This window comes from Zalophus californianus, chromosome 1 (assembly GCF_009762305.2).
Source record: "Zalophus californianus isolate mZalCal1 chromosome 1, mZalCal1.pri.v2, whole genome shotgun sequence".
In the NCBI taxonomy this organism is placed as follows: Eukaryota; Metazoa; Chordata; class Mammalia; order Carnivora; family Otariidae; genus Zalophus; species Zalophus californianus.
In genome coordinates, this window is record NC_045595.1 from 210,626,625 (window position 1) to 210,648,489 (window position 21,865).

Sequence of the window (21,865 nt, forward strand, 5' to 3'; positions counted from 1 at the left end):
GAAATGGGGAGCCATGAAAGGTATTTTAACACAGAGGAGATTTTGAGCTTCCAGGGATACTTCTTACTTGCAGTCCAGCACTGCATCATTGCATCTAGAAGTTTCTTCAACTACAGAAATAGAGCTGTACAAACCTTATCTTCCATTTCTCCCTAATCCCAGCATAAGCATGTTTGTGTGATTTTCAAAAGACCCACCCCTGGGCAGCTGTTTCCAGGCAGTCCCTGGAATGTCTACTCTAACAAATTCTGTTGGGCTAGAACAGTCCACAGTCAGGGTGACATTGAAAAGACAGTTCCATAAACAGGCATGGGGTTGGGAGAAAGTGGGATAAGAGAATGCCTCCCCTTTCAATGTCGACTCTTGTGATTTAGCTTTAGTTCAGCTAATTAGTTCATCAAATTAAAAAAATACACATCTTATTTATGTAACATATAATAATATTACATACAATGAAAAGAACATTCCATTTGCATCTAAGAGCCACCTCTTTTGACCAAAGCTCTGCCTGTCAATTGTGGTCATGTGCTCCTGGGTAACTCACTTTGATTTGGTTTCTGCTTGAGTAAAACTGAGGGTGTCTGACTAGATTAAAGTGCTCCCCACTGCGGTCACACCCCCTCCTTCCTCTGAGGCTGGCTTCAGCACCCTTCTCAACACATCCCTCATGACAGTCACTACAAATCTATTGGAGATGAAACATAGCCACCATATTTGAACTAAATGATATGTAATAATGAGTCCAAGTCCAATATTTTGATCATTTAGAGACCTATATTTCTTCTGATAATAGCCCCATTCAGGTACATCAAATAGCCTCTGAAAATCGGCTATGGACACCCACTGTGATCTGACTACGATCACTTGTGCTGACATCACAAGACTGCCCCTCTTTCTCTGTCAATGTTCAGACAGGGTGGCCATTATTAATTCAACAGCTAGGTAATGTGATCTCAGATACATATCCCTTTGGCCTAATGGAAATCTCGGAGGTTCAGACAGGCCTGAATTCGAATCCTAAGTCCCAACCTCTCCAGCTGTGTAATCTTGAGCAATCTGTCTGAGCATTCATTTCCTCATCTGCAAAATGGGGTAATACTGGTCTCAGCAGGACTGTTGTGAGGATGAATGGAAGGCTATATTGAGAGTCCGGAAGTCATCTTGTAACAAGAGCCCCATCAGTGGCAGTCAGCATCACCATTCCAAGCTACCATCCAACTTACGTTTCACGTACAGGCGGCCTATCACCTTAGCAGTGCCGTATCTGTTGGAAACTTCACACACATAGCTGCCTGAGTCTGAAGGACGAGTGTTCTCAATGAGCAGCCCTGTCACGGTCTTCTGGAACCTTCCAGAAAGTTCCAGGGGCATGTTGTCCTTCAGCCAGCGATAATCTGGCTCAGGATGCCCAAGCGCTTTGCAAGGCAACTCCACACGCTGCCCTGCCATGGCTTTGCGATGATCAAACCCATCCAGTATGGATGGGGCTGAGTTCGCTGGGTCTGAGAAAGAAAGAAAAACTCTTAGACGTAGTGAATGAGTTGAAGTGGTCATTTAGAATCATAGGACCTTGTGTATAAGTTAAATTCTATACATCATGCTAACTATTGACAACAGATCTTTAAGATTTTATTAAAGAATAGGAAAGCCCTATTCATTGAAATTTATTCTGCTCAGAATTTTCCAAAGGCTGAAGCAGAAAAGGTTCTGCCTTTCATTTCCCACTAAATAACTAAGAACTCCAGAATCAGCATGCCTCTACAGGAGCTGCTGGCCCAGGCCAAGGACTGGGTTGTCTTGTGACCAGAGAACGTCAGACTTCCCCTTTCAAAAGAACAACAGCAGCATAGATAGTTGTTTGACATTAGTAAAATTTATTTCACACACAAAAAAGAATTTTATAGATAGTTACTGAATTTGAAAGTGTTTTATTTATTCATTTCAAAATATTGTTGAGCCTCACGTCCAGGGCCAGCATACAGTCAGGAATTGGAAACATGGCGGCGAACAAGGCAGGAAAAGATGAGACCCTCATGGAGCTTACATCCGATTGCATGAGTGGGGCTGGTGGGCAACGTGCAAGCACATGAATACATAAAGATGGTGTGGCTTGTAGTAGGTGCAGCGAAGAAACAGAAAAGCCTGACAAAACAGAGTGAGTGAAGGTGGATGTATCAGGAGTGTGGTGAGGGGGACTTAGGGATGGTCCTCATGGATGTCCTTCATGATCACTGAGGACAGATGAAGGAATGAAGACGATCAAGGTATGGCAAAAACGAAATGGTTATTACTTATGACAAACCCTATTTTTACACACAACAGTATATAATTACAACACAACAGTATATAATTCACCTGTTCTCCCAAATGTTTGGCTGGTATTATGTTCTCGAGCTCGATGAAGAAAAGGACCAAATGCTCTCAAGAACTGGGTCAGTGGAAACCATGCAGCTCAATGACCAAGCTTGCTTTGAGGAATCGATGTTCTCAGGGAATATTATGAAGAATGCAAAAACAGAGGTCCCCTTTTGGATGCTCAACATGAAAGTCAGGGACCTTTCCTTACCCTCTCTTTTACTCTTCCTGTTCAGAACTTGCACTAGACCACACACATGAATGGTTAACACCAGTCTCCACACGGATATACAGAACAGATAGAGCCCCTGGCTCCTGAACTCTTCTTATCTTTGCCTTGGTTAGAAGAGCACCATGGCTGTGGTGATCTGCCTACAGTAAACTCAAAAGCAAAGGACTGGAAATCCTCTGTCCTATCAAAGAACCCCCCTGGAATAGCCTCTTAAAGTGCTGTGATTCCACAGTCAGCCACCGGGGGGCAGTCAGGAGACCCAAGTGAATGTGTCAAACCCATTGAGCAGAAGCTGCTTCTGCCTGAGCTTTCCTTTGTTACCATCAGGGATAAAATCCATGACGTACCGCGGCTCTTCTCACCTCCCTGGTGCTTTATGAGAACAATGTGAATGTTCTCATGGGATATGATGAAGGAACCCAATAATCTCCTTTCCAGGACTCTTCTGCAGTTCCATCGTCCATTATAACTGAAGAATTCGTTGCCCATAATTATTCTCACTCACATGTCTAAGTGTGGGGCTCCAGAGGGATTACAGACCTAAGAAGCCCACAGTAGCAGGTGCAGAGCCCTTGCCAGCGGAGGCCTTATTGCTTCAATCTCCTCCTGAAGGAAGTTAGACGGACTTTGGAAAGTATTGAAGAGCAAGTGACTTTCTTATGCACTACATAGTTACCAAATCTATTGCTTGGCTTAGAGTGGGAAGTAGCATTGGCGCTGGAGAAGGTGACACAAAGAAGGTGTCACTCCTTTGGTGGGCACAGTTAATTTTTTTTTTTTTTTTTTGTACAACAAGTCCACAACCCAGGAAACAAAAGGTGCCCACTTCTAACGCTAGTCACACAGAAAGCAATACCTGATGAATGCACTTAAAATTTTTGTTCTGTAACTAATTGTTGATGGAAATTTCTGAAATATACTTAAGATGGTGCTGTGTTAATCCGACTTTTTTTTGAAGATTTTATTTATTTACTTGACCGAGAGAGACACAGCGAGAGAGGGAACACAAGCAGGGAGAGTGGCAGAGGGAGAAGCAGGCTTGCCGCGGAGCAGGGAGCCCGATGCAGGGCTTGATCCCAAGACCCTGGGACCATGACCTGAGCTGAAAGCAGACGCTTAATATTTGAGCCACCCAGGTGTCCCTAAATCTGACTTTTTTTAAAAGAAGGAATGGAACAGTTGGATATCCATATCAAAAAGAATAATTTAGAAACCTTACCTCACACCGCCTACAAAAATTAACTTAAAATGGATTGTAGATCTAAATGTATGAGTTAAAACTATAACACTTTTAGATGAAAAGTAGGAAAAAATCTTTATGACCTTGGGTCTGGCAGAGTTCTAAGACATGACACCAAAAACCCAAGTGGCAAAAAATCAATATATTACACTTCATGACAGTGAAAATATTTTACACTTTCCAAGATACCATTAAGGAAAAAATAAGGAGCAACCTACTGGGAGAATATATTTGCAAATTATATTTCTGATAAAGGACTTCTCTCCAAAAAATATAAAGAACCCTGACATCTCTGTGATAAGAAAAAAAAAAATCAAAAAATGGACAAAAGCGGGGACGCTTGGGTGGCTCAGCCGGTTAAGCGTCTGCCTTCGGCTCAGGTCATGATCCCAGGGTCCTGGGATCGAGTCCCACATCGGGCTCCTTGCTCAGCAGGGAGCCCGCTTCTCCCTCTCCCACTCCCCCTGCTTGTGTTCCCTCTCTCGCTGTGTCTCTCTCTGTCAAATAAATAAATAAAATCTTTAAAAAAATAGACAAAAGATCTGAATAGATATATCACCAGAGAAGATATTCAAATGACTGATAAGCACATGGAAAGATGCTCAGTGTCATTAGCCACTAGGGAAATGCAAATTAAAACTACAATGAGATACCACTTCACACCCCCTAGGAAGGTTATAATTAAAAACATGAACAAGAACAGGTGCTCATGAAGAAGTGGAGAAGAAACTGGCGCCCCATACACTGTTGATAAGAGAGTAATATAGTGCAGCCTCTTTGGAAAACAGTTTGGCAGTTTCTCAAAACGCTCAAGTTCACTTTACCACAGCACCCCAAATTTCCACTCCTAGGTATCTATCCCAGACAAACGAAACCGTGTTCACTCAAAGACATGACCACAGATGTTCCTGGCAGGATTTTTCATAATAGCCAATACGTGGAAACAACCCAAATGTCCGTCCGTTAGTGAAGGGATAAATGAGATGTGTATATACATACAATGGAATATTATTCAGCAATCAAAAAGAGTGAACTACTGATAACATCTTACAACATGGATGAACCACGAAAGATTATGTTACATGAAAGAAGCTTGATACAAAGCCACATGTTGTGAGATACAACTTATAGGAAATATACAGAAAGTGCCCATGGGTAGAAACAGGTAGTTAATTAGTGGTTGCCTGGGGGCTGGAGATGGGAATTAGAGCTGACTTCAAATGGGCCACAGGGCGTTTTCTAGGTGGTGGAAATGTTCTAAAATTGGATGACATTGATGGTTGCACTGCTCTCTATATTTACTAAAATCACTGACTTGGATACTTAACATGGGTGAAGTTTATGGATGGTAAATTAAATCTCAATAAAACTACTTTACATAAAAGGACTGACACATTCCTTTTCTATTTTAAGTATACAATTTAAGCAATGCTTGAGACAGGCTCTCCGGGGGATATTTGGTCATGTACAAAATTAGTACAACCAAACAGCAGTATTTAATTTTCACCCCCTCATCTTCAATCCGTTTGCCTACATTTAAAAATAAGTTTTTATCATAGAAAACTTGCAAACTCACACAAGAGTAGAACAAATAATATAATGCATCTCATATATTTATCACCCAGACACGAGAGGCATCAAAATTATTTTTATCATCTATCTGTTTATTTCTTCATAGGTTTTGCCTTTGGTGCTATTGTATTGAGGCAAATCCATGTAAGAACCTATGTCATCTTATCACTATATCATTAGTATGTTTCTGTAATAAAAATAAAAGTTTTCTTATAAAACCTCAATGTCAGTAACCTACACGAGTCATAATAATCTCTTGGTACCATCTAGTATCCATTCCATATTCACTTTTCCCTGATGAGCTAAAAACACATCATTATTACTATTATTATTATTTGCAATCCTGCTAATTAAGCAGCCTTGTTCTCCGGTTCACAGTTATGTCTCTCAATTCTCTTTTAATCCAAAACAGGCTCTTCCTTCTTTTCTCTCTCATGTGTCCGACTTGCTGAAGCAGCCAGGTGAATTGTTTTGTAGGAAACCCCACGGTCTGAATTTCTTTCTTGATGATGTCGTTGAACGTGTTCCTCTGGCCATGTTTCTCATAAACTGGAACTTAGTTCTCATGAGCTGATTAATCAATTTCAACCTCTCTCCTTTCTCTCTACACGCATACAACACGAAGCTTTCCTGCACTCAGTGACACTGAATTGATCAGCAAGTTCAGGTGATAAAGTTTGTCTGAATTAGTTATTTCATTAAAGGTTGAAATGATTTTCTAATTGTCATAGCTCCTTCACATTCAGTAGATGTAATTATTCTGCAAATAAGAACTTTCCTTCCTAAACTAGGATTATTTGGTTATTTTGAAATACAACAGTCATAGGAAAGATAAAGAGAATCGTGGTTCTCTTTAATCTGCCAAGTATCAAAATCAAGAGTTGGTCCCCTAGTTTCTTCTATGTAGACCAATGAGATTCTTACTATTGCTTTGGTTGTTATTAAGTAGACATGTGTGCATGTATCAAAGTATATACCAATGTAAGAACATAAGTATATATATATATATACACATGTATGTGTGTGTATTCATAACAAACTCCAAAGTTCTTAAAATGTTAAATGGTTATCAATCAAATGCAATCATTATTTTTGAAATTCAACTCATCACACTTTCAGCCAGTAAGAGTACCTTCAGAAGTTGTCCCCTGTATCATTTTGACAAGATCCCATTAATGTTTCGGGCCCATTTATACATTTCCTGTCCCAGACACTATAATCCACCATTCTTCCAAGGAATCGTGGTCCCTTTTAGGGGGAGTACTTAAAGGACACTGGGATCTAGATATTAGAGGTGCTTGTTGCTGTCTGTTGCCCATCATTTCCAGGCCTTTTCACGGTAAGGACCTTGGGGACACATTCATAAAAATATAGCAAGTGTGTACTGATAGTTTCTATTGGACACTTCAAGGATTTTATATTTTTATCTTTTACACTGAAAATCTTGGTTCCAAATAAAAGTAACATAAACATAAGTAACCCTGCCCCTTGCTCCATTCTACATTAGAGTGTTTTATAGGATGGGATTCCTTCAAGGCCTCCCATGCCACCTGAGCCTCCTTTGCCACCCTTAGTAATGCTGAGTCACTCTGAGCCACTCTGGCTCAACTTGACTCCAAACGCCAGTGGTTTTATTGGGGTGAGTCCTTGTTCTTCTGAAACGAGTACTTATTTGCTGGACACTTGTGAGATCTCCGAGGAGCTGGGCCACCACTGAGTGATGTCGTCATCACTGACTGCTCTCATGGCAGTTGGCACCCATCTTGCACTCTGAACTCAGGTAGGTCTATCCGAGGATGGTGAATACTCCTAGACACATTTCCCCAGGGTCCACTCAAGGGCTGATCCTCTGCTTTGGAGAGGAGTATCTGTTGACTATTTTGCAGTTGTGTGACCATGTGGAGTCCCAGCGGGTTGCGCCCCTTTGGCGCCCACTCCTTCCATGACATGGCGGCCATTCCTGCATGCCCCCACTGCTGTCAACACTCCATCCACACCAACCCACGATCCAGTGCCACCGAGTGTTCCTGGAAGGCCTTGTCCCTGTGATTTTTCTTTCGCCATCATATTTGGTCTGTTTTTGTTTCAAGAGGAGTTTAAGAGCATTAAAAACCTTGTCACTAGCCTGCCCCCACAGGACCCAAACCCCATGTGTGCATTTTTAAATGCATTTAAATCTAAAGTAAAATTAACTTTTCTTTTTCCTTCAAGGCTTAGATTTCTAGAATAGTCATCTGCACTCAGTGCTGATGTTCTAATTTTCTAGCAGTAACAATTTCCTCCCTCAACTACGTTATTAACATTTCTGTGACAAAAAGTCTTCACAGTTATGTGCTACATACAGAGACTCTCTCAAGAGTCTTTCCATGACACTTGACTCTTTTGACCCCACAGATATACCTCTAACCCCAAATGCTCAATATCTTAGTGTGAGATTGTGCCCTGAGGCTCCTCACTTCCCATCACAAATGCCCACTGGGTGACCTCATGGACCCCACTCACTTCCACAGTGACCAAGTGCTCATGGGTCCTGCTGTCAATGTCTAAAACATTAGTAAGACATTCTATTAAAAAAAATAATAACAACAAAAAAACTTGGAATTAAGAAAAGTAAATTTGTCTCTCCAACCCTAAGAGTTAAATTTGAAAATCAGTACTTAATAAGTTAGAATAGAGAGAAACAAGTCCACATTTCAGGTTCTCTCTCTCTCTCTCTCTCTCTCTCTCTCTCTCTTTTTTCCCCAGTTTTCTCCTTCTTTTCAGATTTCCTATTCAGGTTTCTTTTTCAAGAAAGATTGGCTCTCAGGGATGCCTGGGTGGCTCAGTCTGCTAAGCATGTGCCTTCAGCTCAGATTATGATCCCAGGATCCTGGGATCGAGTCCCACATCAGGCTCCTCTCTCTGCAGGGAGCCTGCTTCTCCCTCTCCCTCTGCTGCTCCCCCTGCTTGTGAACTCTCTCTCTTCTCTTTCTCTCTGACAAATAAATAAATAAAATCTTAGAAAAAGAAGATGAGCTTTCAGAATACCATCACTTAATTAATTTTGGGGGATGGAGAAATGCTTTTTGCTTCTTTTGCTAAAATCCAATTTAATCTTGTACCCAGATCCACCCCCCAATCCTTCCCCTTTCTTGTCCCAATACTGTTATGACATTCCTCTTGATTGCACACAAGACCTTTTCTAGGATATTCTGAGCAAGTAGAACACTGTGCTGTCATTAAAGCCACCATAGACAAAAATCACAGATGTCATTCATTTTCTCATTTGCTTTTCTCTAGTCTTTTTTTTAATGGAGTATAATTTTACTATACTGAGATTGTTCCTGCCCTTAACAGAAGCAACAACGCAGAGCTATAAAGCAAGAGATAAAGTAACACTTGGCATGAAAAAGAAGAGGTAAGTAAAAAGTATTTTTGTGTACAGAGAAGAAATCACTTGATTCTGACTTGTGTTTGCAAAGCCCCTGGAAACACAGGTGGACTCTGGCTATTTTAAGAATGTGAATGTGGACGAGGAACCCAGCAAAAGCACAGTAAGTAGGTGTTCGGGCAGCAATGTTTTAAATTACACCAACGGTCAACAGCTTTCCATCCCTTCTTCCTCACAAAGCATCACTACGAATAAGATGAAGATATTCAGGTCACGAAGCAGTTTTACCTTCTAAAGATGCAAGCAAGGGCAAAGGTCAGATATTTTGCACCAGATTTCTAGGACCAAGATGGACATCTCACATTCTAATTGGCTCCACGAAGAGCTAGCACATCGCCGTGTGAGCGGATCGCTTACTTGTTTGACAGATGGGCCAGTAACAAGCCAGTGGTGAAGATTATGCAAAAGGTCGATATTTTCTCAAAGTATAAATGCTATAAAGGAAGGCACAAAACTGGTGTATTTCCAGCAGGGTGGAATTAGCAGCCTTCAGGTTTTGTTCGCTTGAGAATCATCCTGGACGGAGGTGGGAGGGAGTGACTATCCTTTTAGATATGGGTTCTTTCCCCAATATTGCTAGACATAATATGGGGAACAACAGGTGTGTTCCCTGTGCCCCTGCTCTTCTCCCTCAGAGCTATGTGTCACGGAGACCCTCATAGTGCTGGTGGACAGGACACAAATACACAGGGCAAGGAGGCATTCTCCTCAAAACAGAAGCCATATTGGGTCATAGGAATGTGGAATTTTACAAAGCCTGAAATGACTTCCCTCGGAATATCTATATGTGTAGTGTATAGCATTAGGGTTGCTTTAAAAAAAAAAAAAAAAAAACCTTTAGTTGCTAATATATTTTGGGGGAAAGAAAAGAAGTCTTTATTTGAGTCATGAATTCTACAGGTTTGGTTGACTTCGCTCAGGACACTAACAAAGGAGTAACAGAAACGGTAACCACAAGTCTCGATGGGTTTTTACCTGATACAAAAAGTCTAGCGCTGTTACTCTGCCTGGTCTCCCCAGTGTATCTGTGCCGCGTGATACAGCGGTAATTATACAATCCATCTTCATTCTGTACATCTTTAATATACAAGGCTCCCGTGGATGTGATGAGAAATCTAGATCCTGCAATAGAAGAAAATGATTGCCCAATTAAAATAGAACAAAAGCAACTCAAATCACATAAACAAAGACATTGAATATTTTTTTCCCACCTGAAGGAAGCTTAAGCAAAGGCTAATGCTAGGAGTGTGTCAGTTACTTTAAGGGTCCAAGCTATTTTAATTTTTCAATTACCCTAAATTAGGAGTTTTGAGTAAGTATGCTACACAATAAATATATACTTAGAAAGTCTAATCTCATGAATTAAGTTTTAAGGTCATGTATTTTTCTTTAGAGCAGCAGAATTGGCATATAATTGATGTGCAGCTAATTTAGCAGATTTTCTTTGATGACAACTTCTCTCTTAGAATCTGACAAATCAAGGGAATATTAACTTTCTTTGGTGAATTTCTACCTCACATGAGCATGAACTTTTGCCTCAGCTTGAAGTGTTTCCATGAAAATCACAAATGTTAGGCTGGAAAGGAATAAAATATCCACAAATTTCCCAGGAAGGACTATCTTACCTCCTCATAATAACAACCAACACTTAACGCTCAATTCTAAGACTAAGATCAATTCCCCCTGCCGCCGGTGTTCTGGAGGACTCTGCAGTTTCTTAGTCAGTACTCCAACAGTCATCAATCATCACTTTCCCTCCTGAGATGCATACCTTTACTGGTCTACCTGTATAGAACTGTCCACATTCAGAGATCAAATGCCAGGGCTCTCTAAGAAGAATAAAGGTAATTTTTCCTTTGAAAATGTAAATATCTGAAGACAATTTTTACTGTTCAGTTATAATTTGACGATAAACCAAAGGAAGGCAAAGGTGTGAACCCCGAAGTGAACTGTGACACCCACATGGTGAGTGACTCAGGACAACACTCTCGTAACATTGTTAAGACTCTCTTACAGAAGATTTCTCTGCCTGATACAATTCTAGTGGGGGATAATGTGATTCTGTGTCTTTCAGAAAGGACTAAAATACCAATAATTTACCTTCTTGTATTGTTTGTTGCTCTTAAGTTCATTTGAAACTTCCTTTCGTTTATTTGAATCAGAATTTCCAGGCATCTTGACTTTGATAATTTTAGGTCTCAAATATTTAAGTTATGAACACAATTCCTACAGCCCTTGGTTATTTTTTTATAAAGACTACACTTTGCTCATAGACCAGTTGTTCACATAAAATAAAAATGGCTTATGATTTCTAATGCAAGTAAGAGCAATTCAAAAGGGCACGGATAAGAAAAAAAATAAAAAAAAAAACCAGATACCAATCTAGAATAAGCTTTTTAAAATAATGCAAATTAACCAAAAAAAAGTACAAAAATCTTTAAGTAAAAAATTCACTTTTTAAACTATTTTAGTTACTTATTTTAAAATATATTACAAATGTGCTAAATATTAAAATAGCTAGAAAAGCAAATGCTCTATATTCTAGATATTTTTGCTCTATCCTCCCCCAAAGAGAGAGCAGCTAAAAATACCTTTTACCATTTGTCATATGTCATCACACACAGCATTTCTTACCAATCCATACTGTGTATAATTGAAACATTCTTACTTTCAACATATTTTGCATACTTACATAATGTTTTAATAACGAGCTTTTTTAAAGTACTAAGCGGTAGACAGTAAAGAGAAACAAAAATATAATGTATGTAATTCCTGTCACGTTTCTAACATAGAGTATTTTCGTTAGAACTGACAGGCCATCAGCAGTGGTGAGCACTCTGTGTACCATTGCTTAGAAGTGTTGGGAGATGCTCAAGCAGCTGCACGCATTTATTACTCTGCAGATTCCTGAGGGGGCTCTATTCTCCAGGCACATTTAATTTAATCACTTACTTGCTCCTGTAATATCTCACTTTTTTTTTTTTTTTTTTTTTTACTCACTTAGCATGCCAAATAAGACCCTTAAGACATGTTGTTTCAGAACTTGAACTTTGTTTTAAACATTCCGGAGATGTTCATAGGAAGAAGGAATTGTCCCAATTACTGTACCTCATTGAAACCATTTGGTCTAGCCCCTCATTTTTCCCAATGAAACCCATTTCAAAATCGATCAACATTTTAAAACAAAATAAAGATGAAGAACAGAAGACTTTGACTAAGAGAGAGCCCTGAAGACCCAGGGTCTGGGTTACAGTCTGAACTCCCAAGATGCATGGAATTTTCAGGGGCAACAAGGACACACAGGGTCTTTAGAGCACCAGATGTCTTGTCTCCATGGTGATAAGAAATCATCTTAACTGCTCCCTAACGTGCCACCATGTGCCATATCCTGCCTTACGTCATCAGAGCCTTTTGTATCATATAGAATAAATGGTTCATTCACATCCTGAAACGGGATTGAAGAATGTGCTTCTGTTAAAATAAGCAAACGTTGAGATACAAAATGCTGATATTAATAATCAGCACACACAGGAACTCTGTCTCTGTCTCACACACGCACACATACACACACATACCTTTACTACTCACAACTGTCTGGTAACATACAACTGTGCAAAAAGCCAAAATTTTATAGGTTATTTTATTTCCCTTGGAAAATTATTAGCACTTTAGATAGTGCTAATAGTTTTCCAAAAACATTTCTCAAACACAGTGCAAAAACATTTCTCAAACATAGTGCATACTTTGTGTCATGTTAAACATATTGCAAATCAGTCAACTGAATAATAGTGAAAAATTTTGGGGTTCTGGGTCATCATTATTGATATCAATTATTGAGCTACACTGCTGAGTTTTTAGAGGGGTGTCTCAGAAGCTATCTTGACTTCTCAACATGCACTAAATGGTTCCCAGATGTTTAAGCCCTAGTTCTGTTTTCAACAGTGTATCCATTCCTTCCTTTGCTACCAGCCAAACCAAGAATTATTACTTCTCTCTGACGCCCATACCCCCCATCAACACATTCACAAGGTGATGCATTCAGTATGCTGAGAGGTAGAAACCAGACATACCACAGCTGTTAGAGCTTTGCATAAACTAAGAGTTTGTGAGTCACGAGTAAGTGCTGGTGTGGTTCTCCAATGTTATTGACATGAGCTTGTATGTCAGTGCCACTCACAGGTCAGCCAGCTCAGCACAGGGGCTAGAGGGACATTTCTATCTAGAGACATAAAGCTCAGCAAAGAAAATTGAACATCTGCACAATTGGGAGTATTATAGGAACACTCAGGGTTTAAGTCCTGTAGCCACACTCTTCCTGTTTCCTTTTCAAGTTTTCTATGCAATAGCATCAGAGGCAGACATTAAAACTTCAGCAGTTCTCGCCACCCATTTGCCCAGTTACGTGTAGCTGAAGATCTGAGCCGCAGAAAGCAGGCATCAGAGACCTCCAGAAGAAAGCATATGGAAGTTGATTCTAGGAAAACCAGAGCCGAAGGATATGCCATTCACTGGGCCAGCACTCTTCTGGGCTCTGGGAATCCAAAAAGGAATGAGACGCAGCCTCGTCTTCAGGGAGCTTACGACCTAAACAGATTTCAGTCTTAGGGTTGGAGACATGGCATCAAGGTGAGAAAACAGGATGGGAAGGAAAAAGCCGGAGTGTAATCAGGAAACCTCATCTCACCTGGATGAAGCTAACTACCAATTCCAGGGAGGAAAATTGTATTATTACCAAACCCGCCTACATCCTTGCAGATTACTCCGACCTAAATAATTAACTTGCTATGTTAAAGCATACTTTATTAATCTGCTTTTTCAATCTACTCAGCTAATTTTTTCCTCATTCTTATAAAGAATCAAGTTAAAAGATCTTTTCCTTGGTACCAGGTAGAACAAGCTCACCCGCCCATAAGGATTTCTCATTGTGGAAGAAAAAGCCGGGTTTTACTCATATGTGGAATTTAAGAAACAAAACAAATGAATAAAGGGAAAAAAAAAGAGAGAGGCAAACCAAGAAACAGACTCTTAACTACAGAGAACAAACTGATGGTTACCAGAAGGGCGGTGGTGGGCGGACGGGGGAACTAGGTGATGGGGAATAAGGAGGGCAGCTGTCCTGATGAGCACTGAGGAATGTGTAGAATTATTGAATAACTATATTGTACACTTGAAACGGATATAACCCTGTATGGTAACTACAATGGAATTAAAGTTAAAACTTAATACAACACTAAAAAAAAACAATAAAAAATAAAAACAAAGGTAACAACCACAAAAAAAGCTGGGTTTTAGAATCCAGTAGCTCCATATTCCCAAACCCGTTAAAGCCACTTTCCAATTGTGTGACCTCAGAAAAGACATTCAGCATCTTTAAACTTTGGTTTGTTCACGTATGAAAGACAGATGGCAAAGAGCATCCTCTTTATTCTGGTGTTGAAGTTTAGACTAATGCATGGCTGTCATCTAACAGATAGTCATGCATTAAGTAGGATATCTAGAGAAGCAGGCGTAGAGTGTGTTATTTTGCTGTTCTGATGGGATCAATCAGTTGTCCGTCGACGGCATGAGCACAAAGCTGCCCGGGGCCATCAGCCTGCCTGAGCCAGATAGGGAAGAGCCCATGGACGTGGACATAGTATTTAATTGTTTATGTATTTGCTAACTTTTGTGAAGCAGCCTCACGTAGCAGGAAAAGCATGAGAGTGGAAATAACATGGCTGAGTTTTATACCACATTCCTGACACTGGGCGCTATGTCACTGAGACAGGCAAAATAGTTCCCAAACCCCTGTGAGCCAGGATCACACAACAGGGTACTAACAGGGTACAGATGCAGAGGGATGGATGGAACAAGGCCCGCAGAGTAGCTTTTGCTAAATCCCCGTGTGGGGCTGTGGGCAGAGGATGGCCAGACATCATCCTCAGACCTCCCTCCTGCAAGGAACTGGGACATTCATGGAAACCCGAGGTCTTCCTCTATAATCATCATCATGTGATTCGAATAAGAATATTCCCTGCATATTTGTCAGTATTTAAACCTGAGACAGATATTGTGAAGTCTTCCAAATTAACCATTCCTCACCTCTCATATCTCATCCAACACAAGGTCCTTCTGTTCCTACTTCAAAAATACATCCAGAATGGTCCACTTCCCTGTCTCGCTACACACCCTGGTCTGGGGGGCCCAGCCTTTCCTCACTCTGTTTCTACGCCTGCTCATGTCAGCCTGTTCCCCACTCAGCAGCCATGGTCATTCAGTGCAGGAAATCAGGAAGATCATTCAGTGTCCCCTAGATCCCACTAGACCAAATTATTCACGGTGGGCTTTGACCATATTTCCAAAAGCCATTCACCCCCCCCCCTCTCCCTTTGCCACCACGCCTCAGCCACCCTGTCCTCTTAATCACTCTACTTGAAGGACCTTGAGCCCATCTCTCTACCTGGCTGGCTCTTTCTAATCTTTCTGGCCTCAGTTCCTAAATCAACTTCCTAGCAATGCCAGCTCACGTTAATGTACCCATGGTCACTCATGCTCACAGAGCTTGATTTTATTCCATCTACATGAGGTTGCCTCGTGTGTGTCTAAGGTTGGCATAACATTTCTCTCCTCCAACCAGAATAGCAGAAACTTGATTTGTCTTGCTCAATTGTTCATCTCTATTATTCAGAGTGGTGCCTAGCTATGCTATCTAGAAATATTTGTTCAGGAGGTGGACGGCTGAAATGGTCTATCACTGCTTGTATACAAAATGTCTCTTCTTAAGTCTAGGTAAAAAGAAAGCAAGCTGAAATACCTCTTTTTAGGTTTCAACATGAAACTTCCTCATGTATAATACATAAAAACAGAATTTTTTCCCCTCTAGGAGTGACTAATATATTCTCATATGAAAATGAGCATATTTTAAGATTTTGATGTTAATTATTCTTTCATTATGCTCTCTGGCTTTTTCCTGTGCAGCCGGGCTGTTAGATCTTCAATAGGGACAATACTATTTTCAGGAAGATTTTAAACGTGTATTTGATTTTTCACTTAGAAATATCTTAGGGGTCTTTTTGCTCTTGCAATCTGAACTGCGTTAATAGTAATTAAAAGAACAGATGGTTCTTCTAATAAGATGCCAAATGGTAGCATAACACAATGAAACTTTTATCAGCTGTGCCTACCACCTCCAAGTGACAGCCGACTGGGCAATGGAACCGAGCTTTGTCCCGGGCACTTTCCATAACAGTCTCCAAGAAATAAGAGAAAGATTGAAATCTAAGTTCTAAGTATGTGGTGCTAGAAACAAGATGAGCCTTGAATGAATATCTTAACGTTTTTTTGGATTTGAAAGTTGAATTAACTAAAATAGAAGTGGAAACCGAAAAAAAAATATAAATATATATGTGTATATATATATATAATCTATTATCGCCTTCTCTTAATTCAGATGTAGACTAGAATGGAATTGAACTCTTCCTTTTGTTCTGAGGTAGGTCTGTTGTGTGATGTGACGGGTGGGTGCCAAGCCATAGTTAGATACAGGTGTGAAGCATCTACAGCTATGTCTTGGGCAATTGAGTGGCTTGATAAAATGATTGTTCAAAGAAAATTATGTTGAAAGCTGCACATAAAGGAGAGGAGTAGGCCCTTAAGATAACAATTCTAACCTGGTGTTATGGGTTGAAGTGTGCCCCCACAAAAAACTCAAGAGTTAAGTCCTAACCCCCAAGCCCACATTCTAAATACATGACCTTATTTGGAAATAGGTTCATCACAGATGTAATTAGTTAAGATGAGGTCATACTGGAGTAGGGTGCTCCTCTAATCAAACGTGATGGTTGTCTTAACAAATGGAAATTTGGACACAGAGACATCTGGGTATTGACACTAATCCTAATCAGAACCAACAGGTATTACATTCTTAGTCTGAACATCCTGTGTTTTGACCCACGTGGTTCTCACAACGACCCCACGGGACAGGTACTGTTATTATTCCCACTTTACAGATGAGAACAGTAAGGAACAGAGATTAAGTGACTCGCCCGTGTTTATACGACTTTTGGTATCCCCACCAGCATAATGCCCTGGTATTGTGGCTGGGAGCTCACAGCCCGGCTCTGGGTCGTGGCCCTGGTGAGACAGCAAGGCACAGGAACAGGGAGAGCGGAACAGAAGTGATACACCCAGAATCATTTAAGCCAAAGAATCAACAGAACTGGATTGGGGAGAAGAGTGCTCCAAGTGCTCGGTCTGAGGGATGGACGGGACAGTGATGGTGCTGGCAGGTGAAGGAGCCGGGGCGGGTGTCTGTTTTTACAGGGAAGGTATGCTGGGTCACTTAGGGTGTGTGACAAAAGTCAAGCTGGAGACAGAGCTTTGGGGACCAAGCTCTGAATGCCAAGAAGCCCTTGATGTGGACTGATGCCCAGGAACCCCCCAGGTCGGGAGTGGAGGAAAAGGGCCGGCAAGACACAGCAAGAGAAAGGAGGGGCGGAGACGCAGGAGGGTGTGGGATTCTGAGAACCAGGCAGGGAGGACTTCCAGAAAGGATGGTGCAGACGTCAGCTCTGCGTCTCGCTGTCAGCATAAACTAGAATGCACACGTGACCCAAAAGACCTCCATGTCCTCTTCTGCCCGATGGGGCGATATTACATTCCAGGCGATACTGTGATGTCGAATAAGAACCTCCAAGTGGGTGCCTGCTAGAGAAAGGTGCTCTAGAATAGTTGTAATCTGCAATAAAATATAATGATAAAGCATTCCACTTGGCTAGATCAATAAAAATATTAAATATCTAGCTACAAAGTGCTAAGCATATATACAATGAACTTAAAGCATGCTACAAATCATTACCAAAGGGCATAATAGTATAAGACTTGGGTAAATCAAGAGGCACAAATCCCAGAATTAGACAGCTTGATACTGGAAAAAATGTCCATCTTCCACAAATGAAATTAATTGCATTTTGATTGATTTCTGAATGGTATTTATCTAGAACTCGACAAAAATCAATGTGGATTAAAACAAGATGTGATTTTTCATTCAGGAGATTAGGAAAAATTAAAATATGTGATAATAGATAGTCTTCACAGGGCGTGGGGATTGCATACCTACTGGTAGGAGTGTCAATTGGTGAAGTCTTGGTTTTTGGTGGGCACTCCAGTAACCTATTTCAAATGTTAAGAATTGCATACAGTTCCCTCCAGCTTGACCCTTCAAAGAGTCTGTCCTAATGAAACGCTCATACACATGCACACACCAATGTACACAGAAGAGGTACACTTCAGCCTTGTTTAAAAGTGAAAAACCATAAACAAACCTAAATGCCAATCAAGGCATGACTAAATGAAGTTCAGGTGTATCCATACTAGGCAGTCCTTTAAAAGACATAACGTAATAAAATAAAATTTAAAAAAATTTACACAGTTAAATAAAAAAATATAAATAATAAAAAAACCCTCAATATCACCAGTCAAAAAAAAAAAAAAAAAGACAGTAAGGTAAATGCATGCAGACTGCATACTGCATGCGAAGACCTGCAAGACATCAAATAAAGTGAGTATAGAACAATACATAATGTCCTGTATAAAAGGCAATGGATGTGTGTCTGTGCGTATAAATTTGTGTGTGTAAATGAACAGAGAGGAAGGTGTCAGAAGATATCCACCAAAATGTGAGCTATAGTCACCTCTGAAGTCACCAGTGGACTAGGGCAAGGGAAGGCAGAATTACAGGTTTTATTTCATAGTCTCATGTATTTGAATATCTTAAAGGAAGACTCCATTAGTGCACTGCTTGTGCAGTTGAAATTTATTTTGAAGAAGGTGTCAGTGGGTGGTGAGCATATGGACGCAGCAGGCGTAGACCAAACTCATTTGAGCAGCACGACAGAGGGGAAGGAGAGAAATCCAGGATAATATTTATGTTGGGAGTAAATGTGTCAAAAGATGGCCTCTCGTTTAGGCTGGTTTTCAATTTGATCACACTGATGCCTACGGAAAAGCCTAAGGGGGGCTTTCAATATTTACACCGGTCTTTGTAACCCTCCCTCCGACAACCCAGCCCCAGTGTCTCAGCTGGTAGGTAGCGGATCTCCTGATGTTCCAGCCCTACTTTGGTAACACAGGACTTTACCACTAACTGCATTCAATCTAGTCTGTTTGCATGTGTAGCACTGCCCCCTCCCCCCCCCATGACAGGAGGCTCTCCAGGGCAGGTCAATCCCCATGTTTGCCTGACTTACCTACTGTTTTCCCCCCACCTCTCACACTGTTGAATTAAATGCTTGTTTGAATACTGATGACATACTTATTTTGGATTTTTCCCGAAAATAGGCTCGGTACATAGGGCATGTTGTCAGGATCTGCTGTGCTTACAAAAGTGTCACCAAGATATTCAAAGGAATCCTGAAGCACCAGCTTGGACCTTGGGCTGCCTGGAAGAAATCACTTGGCCAAAAATGATGATGCTACCCCTGCACACGGGGCCTGAAGAATAAACTAGCAACCCTGGGCTTGGATTCGATAAGTAAGGAGGGATTTGGCGTACATATGTTTAAATTCTCCCAGAGCAATCTAAGATATTTTTCTTATGTAAATAAAATTCTCTCAGTGAAATTCTCCAGCAGTTAAATGAGGCTCAATTATAGACTACTAATTTCAGCCTGCACACTGCATTCCAACTGTATACCTAATTACCCTATTTAGTCTGTTAATGATCAGATCTTCGTTTTTGAGCAGATAGTGCAGTCTGCCATTAATCTTTCCTCTAGTTAGATTCCTAGTTATTTAAAAGAATAAATCCTTGGAAAGAATGGAATTTGATTTTTAAAGGAATTATTTTAAGGATTTTTTTTTTAAAGAGCCGAAGAAGGTTATAAAATTTAAATTGTATGTCCTCATTTATGTGATGAAAAAAATGGTTTGGGGCCCTGACATCTAGGAACAAATATTTTGGTGGGGGAGAGAATCAAAACAAGTAAATAGACAGAGAAAATAATTACAAAATGTGATAAGTGTTCTTAAGAGAATTAAGGCAAGGAGGTTGAATCCACATAAAGAGAACTGCTGTTTAGACAGTGTAGGGGAGGAAGGGTTTCTGTGGAGGGTGCTTTTCACAGGAGGCACAGTGGATGGGAGAGTAGGGCTGAGAAGAAGAAAGAAAGGAAAGCATGTGCAAGCGTCCTGAGGTGGAGAAATGGTGGCAGGTTCAAGGAGCTCAAATAAAATATGTTTTGAACATAGAATTGACTGGCTGTGGATTTGGCCTGGAAGCTGAGGTGAGGTCAGAAGCAACTTGTAGGTTTTGGGGAGGGGTTCTGGGCGGCTGGAGAGAAAAGCCTTTTCTGGAAAGGAGAAGCTTTGGGGCATGGCACTGGTTGTCCACGGGTGACTTAATTTGGACTTCTGGGCTTTAACAGGTTGCTGGGAAGGTAGGAAAAAGAATGCCATGAGCGCTGCTTGCCGTTTCGGGGTAACTCACATCTGGAAAGGCACATCAACAGTATTCCCTGTCCCACGAGATTTCTGACTTTGAGGCAGAAAGGGCATGCATATTTCATGTCGATCACCTGTTCCAGTTGTGGCTGTGTGATACGTTGCTCATTAAAAAGCAACCTGTTCAGAAGGGAAAAGAAAGAGTTGGAGAACAAAGCACAGTGCTTCAATCCGCAATGACTGTACTTACGTGGTCTAACCATGCTGGGGACCCAAGAGGCATGGAAGCCCCTGGGCTTATTGGTGAAACACAGTGAAAATTAACCATAAAGTTAGTCTGCCTCATGCATAGGATATATGGTTACAGGAAATAATTTAGAAAAATAGGAAGAGTTAAGGCTGAAAATAGACACAGTGGCCACTTAATATGACAGGGTAATGGTTCTTCCCATGGCGGGCAGTGACCTATTAATGGGCTGTGAAATCAATTTCATGGACTGTAACTTTGTTTTTTAAAAAATAAAATAGAGTAGATAGAACGAATTGGCATGCATCACAAATAGGAGGGCTAAGTCTTTTATGAAAGCTTTGTTTGAATTCACAGGTGCCCATTCAGGACTGTGGAGGTGTTTGTATATGTCTCTATACATGTGTCTGTTTGTATATGTCTCTATACATGCGTCTCTGTATTCATATGTGCTTACTGGGTCCCGATACAAAATGTCTTTTTCACTATGTATTTCTTACTGTGAGTCAAGGAAAAAGGGTTTGAAGAGCACCATTCAGCATCTGGCGATCTGGCTGTTCTTTTTTTTCATTAGGTTTCCCACCTCCAGGCAAGTCTAATGGTCTTCATATATTTGAGATACTTAAAGTCTTCCCTTTGTGTATGCAGACTGGCAAGGCTATATGGCCACAGATATGGCTGTATTTACAGCCACCGTGGCAGACAAAGCAGCTGACTTCTTTTCTAGGCTGCATCATTTGAAGGTCTTAGATTATCTCTGTTTCTTGACAATGCAAGAAGATGTTTACAGGAATTACAGTGAGTTGATTGAGCATTCGTGCAAATCTGTACGCAAGTATATACTTACAAACCTCCCCCCATGGTAGAAATCATGTCAGATACAGGTCCTGGAGATTAGATACCAGATCCTCTTGGTTTTAAGTGGCCTGACCCAATGGGATTGGGTAGAAGCAACACCAGCTTTCATGTCTTAGAGCCTCTGGCTATGAGCGTAACTCCGTTTCCCAAATGGCTTCTCAAGATCTAGCTGATCATGAAACCCATTGCCTGGCAGTGTCTTTCCTAACAAAACATTACTAATACAGTCATATAGCAATTGCCCACCATATGCAGAGCTGGTAATAGGGCTGAAGGTAACCCATGACTAAAGGCTAATTTCTAGTTATAGGGAAAGAAAACTCACCATAAAAGTATGAGTCATACAAAGCAGGGTGAAACAGTGCCAGTTGAATACACATATGTGTTGAGGTAAAAAAGACTGAAAAATAATATGTCATGATAATCAGGATGGGATAGGACCCACTGTTGGTACACAGGCTGATGAGATTCTACAAAGAAGTGCCATGGGAACACACTGTGAGAAGTTTTTAC

The 21,865-nt window shown here is 40.8% G+C and overlaps 1 protein-coding gene across 1 annotated transcript in view; it reads right to left on the reverse strand.

Moving 5' to 3' along the window:
* The window catches only part of DSCAM (DS cell adhesion molecule), a 675,165-nt gene that overhangs the window by 321,256 nt on the left and 332,044 nt on the right, over positions 1-21,865 (reverse strand). The window contains exons 4-5 of the mRNA XM_027586581.2: positions 9,805-9,951; positions 1,224-1,502 (exon numbers count right to left, since the gene is read on the reverse strand). Coding sequence (XP_027442382.1) covers positions 1,224-1,502; positions 9,805-9,951 — 426 coding nt within the window. The remainder of the gene's footprint in view (positions 1-1,223; positions 1,503-9,804; positions 9,952-21,865) is intronic.